General features: G+C 56.5%; 1 protein-coding gene across 1 annotated transcript; it reads right to left on the bottom strand.

Annotated features, from left to right (window-relative positions):
• Positions 1-612: 612 nt before the first annotated feature.
• Positions 613-10,634, bottom strand: UBE2Z (ubiquitin conjugating enzyme E2 Z). The gene is made up of 7 exons (XM_027737625.2): positions 10,300-10,634; positions 8,398-8,470; positions 5,732-5,919; positions 3,805-3,916; positions 3,162-3,274; positions 2,624-2,714; positions 613-1,102 (listed from the first exon to the last, which is right to left on the bottom strand). Exons 1-7 carry the CDS (start codon positions 10,632-10,634, stop codon positions 932-934), a joined length of 1,083 nt encoding a protein of 360 aa, XP_027593426.1. The 3' UTR covers positions 613-931.
• Positions 10,635-11,909: the final 1,275 nt, after the last annotated feature.

The following is an 11,909-nucleotide window of genomic DNA, read 5'->3' as shown; positions in this document are numbered from 1 at the left end:
AGCCAGGAGTCGCCCCTTATTCCACTTCCAGCAGTTCCACCTGATGGACCAAGGGAGCAGCAGGGAGGGAGGTGGCAGGAGGAAGATGGGAGGAAAATAAAATGTGACACCCACTGGAGAGGTGGAAAGCAGAGAACTTCAGGTGAGGAAACACGAATGAAATACTTCCAGAATGCTAAATTCAAATCAACACCTTAAAAAAATAATACACAAACTAGACTGGTTTGTAAGTGCTTCCCCCCCATCTCTGACCAACAAGTTTCTCATCCTCCCTTCCCCAAAAATGCCAGGATGGCCAATCCTGCACTCCACTCACAGATCCCTGCAGCTTCCACTTCCCACCTGCCCCTTTGCACCCGGAGTTTCAAAAGCCACCCAGGGCTTGAGTAAAGCTTTCAGAAAGGAGCCCAAACTCCACCACTGCTCTTTATCTTTGGTCTGCCTAGGAGAGAGACATCAAGGTAGCTGGGCTCCACGGAGCAGAGAGGCTCCACCTGCCCCAGGTTTCCCCTGGCCACACCCTGGACTCGTGGAAGCGCCTCCACAGCCACAGCTCCACGTTCAGCCCCGGGGGAAGGGCTCACTGTCTAGGAACAGAGAAGCTGCCAAGGGTTTGCAGTCTAGATCTCATTCTTTAATCAAATGGAGGGGAAAAAAAAAAACAAAAAACAAAACAAAACAAAAAAAAAAAACCTCAAACAACCAGTGTAGGTGTTTCCAAACCAAAATAACCTGGCGCCACGTGCTGCGGCTTTGCTAGCACAGGGAGTACCTTCGGGAGCAGCCTGGCACCAGCGGGGCTTGGCGAGCCTGGAGCCTCCTCAGTCAGCGTTTCCCAGAGCAGTGAGGGGGGCAGGGGGGCCCCCGTGTTCCTGCTCTGGCAGTGGGTGGGTGGTGGAGTCTGTCGGGGCTGTGGGCAGAGCAGCCCCCTCTAAGCTTTGGAGCAGCCCTGCGGGTCCGTCTCTGTCTCGGAGGAGCTGCTCTCTGAGTCCATCTCCGGGGGCTCCTGCTGGTGCTTCTCCTGCACCCTCTGCCGGATCCCCTGCAAACGCACCAGCAGCGACTGGTAGTCAAAGTGGCCTCGCTTCTCACCGAAGGGATCCTGAAAGAAAAGCGGGGGTGAGCCAGTGAACACAGCCCATCGTCCCTCTGGCAAGGGCTATTCCAGCTGTGTAATAACTGTGCACAAAAACTGTCCTTTTCACCAAAAGGATCCTGAAAGAAAAGCAGGGATGAACCTGTTAACACAGCCCATCAGCCCTCTGGCAAGGGATATTCCAGCTGTGTAATAACTGTGCATAAAAATTGTCCTTTTCACCGAAAGGATCCTGAAAGAAAAGCAGGGATGAGCCAAGTCAGGGGCACAAAGTCTTTGAAGGTTATTTAATATTTGCTGCTTTTATGCCCATCCCAGGTCAAAGACACGTTGCCAGGGTTAGATGAGGTGCTGGTGGGGTTTGTGCTGTCCTATCTGATGGGAATCTTTGGTACAAGCCAACATGTGGCCCCAGAATTAACAAAACAGCACATCTGGCAAGGACTCAACTGATACTGAGCCTGGGGTGACTTCATTTGAAATACTCATGAAAACAATGATATCATCTCTCCAGCACCTTGTTTTCAGGCTTCCTGTGCTACTGTTTACAAGTGAGCAGAAAACCAGGCATGGCACCATCCCCTCTGGGAACTGAGCACGACTCAGTGATCCTCCCAGAGCCTGGGGAGAGCACTGAGCTCCTGCAAGGAGAAACCAGAGGGGGCCACACCAGACAACCCTCATGTCACCAAACTGCACCACAGCCTCAGTTCACTACTCCCTGCAGCTCTAAGTCGAGCACAGGCACTCATCAGGGGAATTTCTCACTCCAAACATAACTCTCCTGCTTCAGGAGTGCTTCCAGTTTATGAATTACACAGCACTGAGAGGGAAAAAAAGGGCTCGGAGACACGAGATCATTAAATCAACCACCTCCATCTTTCCCTAGCAGTGGGATTTCTCAATGAGTCAGAGGAGAGGTGGTGGATGAGGGAGGAAGACACATCTGTTCATATGCAAACAGCTTGGCAATGTGGTCTGTAAAGTCTCCTTCCCTGCAGAAAGGAGCTCCTGGATTCCACCTGTCTGGATGTGTCTGTTGTACCGTCCCTGTTCCTCCCTCAGCCACTCTGCACCTCCTCTGACAGAACAAGGAGTGGCAGAGAGAAGGTCTCATCTGCTGTCTGAGCAAAGGAGCCTCAGAAAAAGAGAAACTCTACCAGTGACCCAGCAGGAAAAGGCTGCACTGGAGTTCAGCTGCCACCAGCACTGGATCACCTGGATGTGAAAGCAAACTGCACCAGGGGAGAGCAAACTGTGCCACTGCCAGGGCTGAAAGCAGCACCTGCTTGCCTGGAGAGCACCTCAGGCCCAGCCCTCAGAAATCTGACAGCCTGGGAGATATTTTGTGTGTGCCCTCTGCATTTGGGGATGGCAGTGCTGCACCCACAGGAGCCCCTCAGGTCTCAGTTCCGTGGCTGGTTCAAAGCTGGAGTACAGATCTCCCAGATCCACCTCTGGTGCTGCACACTGTGGTCTGTCACCAACCCCAGCCCCTTGTCACCAGGGGAACTGGCTGGCACTCACCTGCATGGTTTGTCCTTGGAGATACAGCCTCTCTTTACACACCCCTTCGTAGAAGTCGTAGTATTCCATGAAGGACTTCTCCATGACACCCCTGAACGCAAGCAGAGGGCAAACAATCAACACAACAACAGTCACATCACCCAGGGTCACCCCATCCCACTGGTTCCAGTTCCTGGAGCTGTCTGGGACACCCTGTGTGTGTCCCTCAGAGGGCACAGACAGGCAGGACAGAGCCAAGGAACTGCAGAGCCCTGCAGCTGAAGGGATGCTGCACGTGTTTCCACAACAGCTGTGCCCTCCTCCCTCCAGGATTTTTTTTCCCCAGAGGACAAGGCCCATTTATTCCCAAACCCAAGCCAGAGGATGCAGCCATTGTGCTCAGTAACAGGCCTTTGTCCTGGCACAGCTCCTGGGCACCACCCGGACCAGCCACCCACTGCAGGGGGGCAAAACCTTGGCTGGGCCAGGCAGAGCAGCTCCCAGGATCTCAGGAACAGTTTATCCTGCTTCCCCCACCCCCTTCTGCTCTTTTCCATACCTTAAAGGCTCGGGACAGGGACACTTCCCTTCCAGCATGTCACACACTGCCACCCGGATGGTCTCGTGCCGAATGCACTCGTTGTAGTTCTTGCTGTCCCCAGGGTGCCTCTCCTGCCAACACAGTTCGGGCCAGTGAGTCCAAACCTCTGCAGTGGCTCTTCATCTCTCCCTCCTGGGCCTGCCAAGCTGCACTGGTGCATGGACCCCCAACAGCTCTGTGCTGCTGAGCTGATTCACACAGCACAGGAAGAGCCGGCAGGGTCTGATGTGCCCCCAGAGCCCTGGACTCGCACGGGGTGGAGACAAATGCAGTGAAAAAGTTGGCACAGAAAGCTGCCCCCCTCCAGGAGACCAGGAAAACCTGAGCAGTTTGGTTCCTGCAGGACAATAAGGCCCAGGGAAGCCATTCCAGGAGTGGTGTAGCAGGGAAAGGAAGAGCCATCCCATGTCCCCAGCAACTCATGTTCTTCCCTCACACTCAGGTGAGCTCAGCAGCCTCTGCTACAGAGCTGGCTTGTACTCCCCCTCCAGCTCGAGCTGGGAAAGAGCCAAGCCACCTCACCTCCTTCTGATCCCAGTTCCAGCATGGGATTTGCCACCAGGAGCGAGGTGTGGAGGGAAGCTCCAGCTCCAAGTCTCACCTGCTCGAAGCCGGGCTCGTTGTGATAAGGGTTCTCAGTCATCAGGGACTGGATGGAGATGAGGACTGAGGAGATACTCTGAGCTGGGCTCCAGGCAGGCCCGGTCCAGGTGCTGGGACAGCAAAACAGAAAAGCAGCAATTAATGAACCAGGCAGGATTGGATCAGGGAGCACCATCCCTGCACCAGCAACGCTCACAAACCACACCTGGACCCCAGAGAAAGGCACAGGAGGAGAAAGAGCTGCCACAGGTAGAACAGCACTGGGCATTGAGAAAGTTTTCAGGGTCAAAGTAGCTTGTTCTCTCAGCTAAATGAGCACCACAAGGCTGACAAACCTCACTCCACTAACAGACACAGGAATCACAGGGAAGTAACAGGGAATTCTGAAGCTCTGGCTGTCACCCCACCCAGCAGCCTGGAGCAACCCAAGCTACCAGCACTGTCTGAGGTCAGGAATAACTCCTAAGAACTGAAATCTGATCTTCCAGACTCGAACAGGCCCATCACTCCTGCAGCCCTGCAGCCCCCCAGCACAAGCACTGCCCCAAAAGCATGAGCTCACGGGAGTGAGGTGCTCGTCTCACACACGGGGCAGCAAAACCCTTTGCACTGAACAGCATCAGCAGAAAAAGCTGTTCTGCTGCTTGCCCTCAATATCCCAGCTCCAGCTCCAGCCCTGCCTCCCTGTGAGCTCAGGGAGGATGTGCTGACCCACATATCCTCTTCCCAAATCCTTTTATTCGTGGCTCCCTCTGCGCTTCCCATCCCTGCTCAGGCCCAGGCTCTTTGTTCACTCTTCAATAATTCACCTTCCCTGCTGCAGCTCCGATTGCAGGAGCCACAGGGCAGCTGCTGGGGGAGCTGCTGGGGGAGCTGCTGGGCATCCAGGCCCCTCAAACAGGGGCATGCCCTGCATGTCCTGGCCACTGGCAGGTGTTGGCATCCAGCTCGTGGATCAAGAAGGTGTTTCCCAGCAGGATCCATCTCCCTGCCAGGACCCATCAGCTGCTGGGACCAGCTCTGGGGCACAGCCACAGCACTGCTGGAACCATCCCAGGAAAGGCAGTTTTACAGCCACACCAGGACTCAGCTTCCTGGGGGGTGATCACATCCAGCTGTTGCTGCCCCTTCTCTTGGAATGGCTTGGGTGGGAAGAGACCTTCAAGCTCCGTCTCATCCCACCCCCTGCCATGGGCAGGGACACCTCCCACCAGCCCAGGTTGCTCCAAGTTCCACCCAACCCAGCCTTGGACACTTCCAGGGATGGGGCAGCCACAGTTTCTCTGGGAAACTCTTCATTCAACCAGGACTTTCCCGTGTTTAAAACTCCAGCAGGGGAGGAACAAGGATTTGCAGCAGTGGAGCCTGTTGGAACAGGCAGCACAGGAGCTGTGCTTTTAACTCATCCCACCCACAGCTCAGCCCCACAGCCTCAGTGGAGGTGGAAGCCCAGAGCAGTCAAATGGCTCTCAAGGAAGTTCTTAGCAGCTTTTATTTTTCCAATTTGTTTTATTTATTTATTTTTAAGCCCATATGGAGAGAGGAAATTAAACCCACAAAAACCTACATTTAAACAACATTAAGGACCAGGCTGGAAAGTGCAAAAGCAGAGGAAGTGCAGTGCTTGGTCAGAGGGTTTGCAAGGGGAAGCAGGAGAAAAAGCAGCAAAATCCCCTGAATTTTGTGCTTGGCTCTCTCCATTCTCAGGTGCTTTTAAAGGCAAGTGAAACCCTTATTTCAGGAGAGGGATTTGTGCTGCTTTATGGCTCTGACTCTGCACACGACTCCACAGAAGCATAAAGATGCACCCAAGCACAAGTGTGGGGGCAGGACCGGGGCCCGACGGGCAGAGAGGGAGCACGAGGCAGAAGAGGGCCCGCAGCCACCTCCTGATTGCCAGGAAAAGAGCCAAAGTCTCCTCTTACCCCAGAATACTCAGGCAGACTTTCCCATTGCGGTAGAAGTTGGGGTTAAACCTCACTGTGTTATTTCCCGTTGTCATCAGTTTGACCCGGGGTGGGTGGATGGGATAATCTGGAGGACAGCGAAACAGGAACAAGAAGAAACCCCCTTCATAAGGCGTGTCAAATGGGCCTGTGATCAATGCATGAATCTGCAAAACAAAAGCCCGGCTTGCGCTCCACGTCCGCTGCCACCGCGGCCCGACCACTTCCATGTGTCCCGACCACTTCCACGCGTCCCGACCACTTCCACGTGTCCCGACCACTTCCATGTGTCCCGACCACTTCCACGCGTCCCGACCACTTCCATGTGTCCCGACCACTTCCATGTGTCCCGACCACTTCCACGTGTCCCGACCACTTCCACGCGTCCCGACCACTTCCACGCGTCCCGACCACTTCCACGTGTCCCGACCACTTCCACGCGTCCCGACCACTTCCACGTGTCCCGACCACTTCCACGTGTCCCGACCACTTCCACGTGTCCCGACCACTTCCACACTGTCCCAACCATTTCCACGTGTCCCGACCACTTCCACGTGTCCCGACCACTTCCATGGTGTCCCGACCACTTCCACGTGTCCCGACCACTTCCACACTGTCCCGACCACTTCCACACTGTCCCGACCACTTCCACACTGTCCCAACCACTTCCACACTGTCCCAACCACTTCCACACTATCCCAACCACTTCCACACTGTCCCAACCACTTCCACACTGTCCCAACCACTTCCACACTGTCCCACACCACATTGTCCCACCCCCCCTTCCCTCAGACTCATCCACACCTTCCACCAGCCCAGGTTGCTCCAAGCCCCATCCAACCCAGCCTTGGACACTTCCAGGGATCCAGGGGCAGCCACAGCTTCTCTGGGAAACCTGTTCCAGCCCCTCCCCACCCTCCCAGAGGAGAATTCCTTCCCAATATCCCATCTAAACCAACTCTCTCTCGGTTTAAACCCATTCCCCCTTGTCCTGTCCCTCTATCCCCAGTCCCTCTCCAGCTCTCCTGGAGCTGCTTTAGGCCCTGGAAGGGGCTCTCAGGTCTCCCCAGAGCCTTCTCTTCTCCAGACTGAACACCCTCAGCTCTCTCAGCCCTGCTCCAGAGCAGGGGGGCTCCAGCCCAGGGATCCTCTGGACTTGCTCCAACAGGTCCAAGTTCTTTCTTGTGTTGGGAGCCCAGAGCTGGGTGCAGAACTCCAGGTGGGGCCTCACCAGAGCAGAGCAGAAAGGTGGAATCCCCCCCTCCCCCTGCTGCCCAGAGTGGGAGGATGAGCCCAGGCCTCTCCATCCCAAACCACACAGAACCACAGCTCAGGTGCTGAGCTGGGCTTAAAAAAAACCCCACCAGAAATATTTCAAATATGAAAAAAAAAAATCTAATTTTAGAAAGAAAAAAAATAAATTCAGAATTTCTGCCAAAACTGGAACATTCCTCAGCTTTCTGTTCTCCTGCTGATTTGGTCTTGTTAAAACCAATCACTTCCTCTGCCAGGATCTGAAATCAAGACCCTATTCTGCCTCTGCTAATTACCCTCGAGATCCCAGATTGCATACCAGGAAATCTATTCCCCTTGGGCTATTAAGGAAGCTTTACTCCCCCAGTGATCCAAGTTAATGATCCTCTTCCCTCCCCAGGATTTTGGTTCAAGGCCCCGAGGCTGGAATTCTACCAACCCACCTTTCTGTGCTGGGGTATTTTGGCACTCCCTGCAGGGAAGTGCCCCAGGGGGGAGCTGCCTGTACCCAGACACTCCCTCTCTGCTCCCTCCAAAATCCCAGGGGCTCTAATTCTCCAGGGGGGGAATTTGGGGATGCCACGTTTGCTGGGGGTGGGAGAAGTGCAGGACAGGGTAAACCAAAGGAGCCTCTCCCAGCCCCCAGAGCCCAGCCCAGGGAACACTGGCTGGAGAAAGGGCAGCACCACCAAAACCACACTGGATCAAGAGGTTGGAGCAACTCCTGCCTCCCAGCTGACTGGGAATTCCAGGAATTCCAGGAATTCCCAGTTCTGGAAAACCCTGAGAGCCTGGAGGGGAAGAAGGAGGGCAGGAGAGGGAGGCTGTGGCCAGGCCTGTCCCCAGAGGAGCCTGTGGGACCCTGGCAGGCAGCTCCAGAGTCTATCCCAGCAATCCACATTTCCCTGCCAGCTCCCAGCAATTCCCATTTCCAGGCTCCAGAGGCAGATCACAGCCACTCCAGCCCTTTCTGCCACCAATGGACACTCTGATTTCCAGCTGCTCTGAGAAGCCCCCCCAGAGCCACCGGTTTTCCACAGAGCTCTCCCTTCTTTGGGATGTTCCACTCATTGTTTTCAAGCATCAGTGGGATGAAACAAGCTGGATCAGCACCCCCAGTGTCCACCAAACCAGAGCTGGGTTATCCATGGAATCTCCTCAGCCCACCAGGATGGTACCTCTGCACAGAGCCAGCCTCCTTGGGAGCCTCCTCCCATTTGAATGCATCCCATCCCAGTGGCACCAGGAAAACTGGAGCCCTGTGCTCTTGCAAGGCTCACCCCCACTCCTCTCAGAACACCAAGGGAATATTCCACTGGGGAAACCCTCCCAGCAGCCATGGACACAACACACAGAGCAGCAGGGAGCTGAACCAGCTCCAAAGCTCTCACCTTGGTCATGTCGTGGGGATCAGGCACAACAAACATTCCTGGGGGTGGTTCCTTGTAAATGGACATGATATCCCTGAGGAAAGGAAAGAGGAATTAGTCAAGGTGTCCCTCGGTGGGTCTGGGTGACAAACCCCTGCACGGGTGCCAAGGGACAGACTTTGAAGGTGGAAACTTGTCATTTGTAAGGAGACAGACGGTTTTCCCTTGGCTCTGACAGTTTTCTGGATGAGTTCCTTCGATTTATCCCCCAAAATCACTGAGGCATTTCAGGAGCAGCAGTCAATGAACCAGCACACCTTGATTAACTTGTGTTTTACCACAGATCACCTCCAGCACGTCAAACTCCAGCCAGAAATCCCCCCCAGGGAGCTGTTTTCAAGTCCTGTGAGGTGAGGTTTGTTATTTAAGGGATAACCTCTCCCTCCTGAGGTTTTCCCTCTTCACACCCAGACCATTTACAGGATCCCTTTCTGTGCTCACTCATTTGTTTTCCCAAACCATGACTCAACCACTTCTGGGAATGTTTTGCTCTGAGCCATTTGGGGTTAATGGATCAGACAGAAGGTCCCAGAGCAGTGAGGGTGCAACACCCCCCCAAGCTGATCCCAACAGCCTCCCTTCTCCAAGAACTCAGCCCAAAATGAACCAAACCCCAACAAATCCCCTACAACCCCGTGCAGCTGACAGACAAACTGCTGAATTCCATCACCCAAACCCTCTCTCCTGTAATCAGAGCTGTGCTGAGCTTCAGGACAAGCTCCCACTCGACCTTCCTTCCCATTTGGGAAGGGACCAGAGCTCGGGGAGGTTTCAAGGTGAGGAGGGTGAGAGCAGCAGGAGAAGCCTCTCCCCTCCCTGCCTGCTCTGGGTTGGAAACTGCCCAAAAATCTGGAGCCATCTTTGGGAGACATTCTCCAAGCTCCAGAACAAGGATGAGCAAGAGCCTGGCAGGCAGCAATTCCTGCTCTGAGGGAAGAGGAAGGACTTGTTGAATCAGCGCCAGCGTTTCCAACAACACCAGACCTTCCTGCTCCTTCTGGCAAAGGGGATCCACAGGTTGATCCAGGGGATCCCTGGGAGGGTCAGGGCAGCCCCACGGGTGGGCACTGGCAGGAAGGAGGAGGGTGAAGGGCAGGTTTGCTGTGAATATTTTAACTTGGCTGCCAGGGAACCAAAAAATCTGTTCCCCTCCCAAATGTAACGGCACCTCCCAGGAGCCGCCAGGGATCCCGAGGGCAGGATTAGGAGCTCTGCTGCCAAACCCCCCAGGGCACCTGACAGAGACCCCAAGGGGTGGCACAGAGGGACCCCCGGGCTGGCAGGGGTGAGACCCACACAATCCCAAACACCCGGGAGAGGAGATTCCAGGCCAGGAATCCCGGGAGGTCCAAGGCCAAGTTGGACAGGGCTTGGAGCAACCTGGGAGAGTGGAAGGTGTCCCTGCCCATGGCAGGGGGTGGCACTGGATGGGTTTTAAGGTCCCTTCCAGCCCAAACCCGTGTGGGATTCTGTGATTCCAGGGCATGGTGGGGACTGGAGTGTGTGCCCTGGAGAGCCCTGGGACACAGGGATGGACCGCGGTCTGTTCCCAGGGAAACCTTGGGACACAAGGAGGGACCGGGACTTGTCCTCAGGATAACCCTGGGACAGAGGGAAAGAACCAGGGCTTGTCTCCAGGAGAGCCCCGGGACACAGGGAGGGACCGGGGTCTGTTCCTAGGGAGGCCCGGGGACACCGGGAGCCGATCCCGGCTCTCCAGGCCGGCCGGTGACGGTCCGGTGCGGCCCAAGGGGACCGTTACCCCCCCGAGGGGACGAGCCGAACGTCTCCTCCACACGCGAGCCTCGCTCCGTGCCCGGCGGGTCCGATCCCCGGAGCCCCCCGGTGCCGGGCCCCGCTCACCGTTTGATCCGCAGCAGGCAGGCCGGGCTGGGCCTCTCGCTGTCCCAGTCCCCGCTGACCGTGGGGTCCCAGAAGGCCGAGTGCGTGAGGAGCGCGGCCCCCGCCGCCGCCGCCGCCGCCATCGGGGCCCCGCCGCTCGCGGGGGCCACGCCGGTGCCGGGCGCGGCGGCGGCGGCGGCGCCGAAACCCGCGGCCGCCCAGAGCTCGGCGGGGATGAAGACGCCGGGGGTGCCCGCGGAGCCGGCGGCGCTCGGCGAGGCGCTGCCGCCGCCGCCCGCCCCCAGCACCGCGGCCGGGGCCGGGGCCGCGTCCTCGGCCGCCGGGCTCTCCGCCATTGCGGCCTCGGCCCGCGCCGCTTCCGGGACTCCGCACCACCGAGGCGCGCGGCCAGAGCGGCCCCGCACCGCCCACGCCCCACGCCCCCGGCGGACCATAGAGAGCGAGACAGAGCGGCTCTCCCGCAGCGCCGCCTCGTTGCGAGCCTTGGTATTTCCTTGACATGGCGCCCCCTGGTGTAGTGGAGGTCTCAAGGGGTGGAGGGAGAAAGGAGGGTTTGGGGTGTTTTTTGGGGTGGGAAGGGGGGTTTATGGAATCCTGGAGTCATGGAAACAGTCAGGTTGGAAAAGACCTCTAAGGTCTCTGCTCCTCAGGGCAGTAGTCACGGCCACAAGGCTGCCAGAGCTCAAGGAGTGCTTGGACAACACTCTCAGGCACAGGGTGGGATTTTGGGGGGTCCTGGGCAGGGCCAGGAGCTGGACGGGATGATCCCTGGGGGTCCCTCCCAGCACAGGATATTCCGTGATTCTAAGATCACTGTGTCCAGCCATTCCCCCAGCACTGCCGAGTCCATTAACCCACGTCCCCAAGTGCCACATCCACAGGTTTTTTAAATCCCTCCGGCGATGGTGACTCCATCACTTGGTTCCAGTGCCTGGACACCCTTTCCATGAAGAATTTTTTTCCAATATCCAATCCAAACCTCCCCTGGATGTTTCCTCTCATCCTGTTACTCGGGAGAAGAGATTGAGACCCTTTAGGGAAGCGGCTGCTGTGACAGACGGGCTGGGAAAACACCTCAGGGAAGGGTCTGAGCTCCGGGCAAGGAGCAGCCCTGGGATCAGGCAGCTCCCAAGGGTTCAGATCCCCAACCCAGCAGCCTCAGGGCTGGAAAACAGCTGGATCAAAGGGCTAGGAGAGCGGGGAAAGCTGTTTTTCCAGCTCATAGGAACCCAGCAGCTGTGCCCGTGGTCCCTGCAGGACCATCCCACTCCTCCAACCCCCCCCAGAGCTGCCCAGAACCACCCTGGGATGAACAGCAACGATGTGCTGGGGGAGCAATTCCAGCTCCAAGGTCACTTTTTGCTTTACAGGGATCCAAGGAGTTGTTTATCCAGTTCCATACGTGCAAGGGAGTTTAAATGTAACTAAGGCAGCCCCAGCAACAGTGTTGTTTTCCCAGGGCAGCAAGTTTTGGGTGCCAGCTACAACCTATGGACACCCTGGGAAGATTCCCAAGGCACGGGATCCCTGCTTTAGGGTTACACATTTATTCCCAGGATCCAGAGAACTTTTCCTCTCTAATTCAGCCGAGTTTCCCTCGAGTTCTTTCT

This window comes from Pipra filicauda, unplaced genomic scaffold (assembly GCF_003945595.2).
Source record: "Pipra filicauda isolate LSUMZ 115617 unplaced genomic scaffold, ASM394559v2 scaffold524_size386432_pilon, whole genome shotgun sequence".
Lineage (NCBI taxonomy): Eukaryota > Metazoa > Chordata > Aves > Passeriformes > Pipridae > Pipra > Pipra filicauda.
This window is presented reverse-complemented; position numbering and strand designations above follow the sequence as displayed.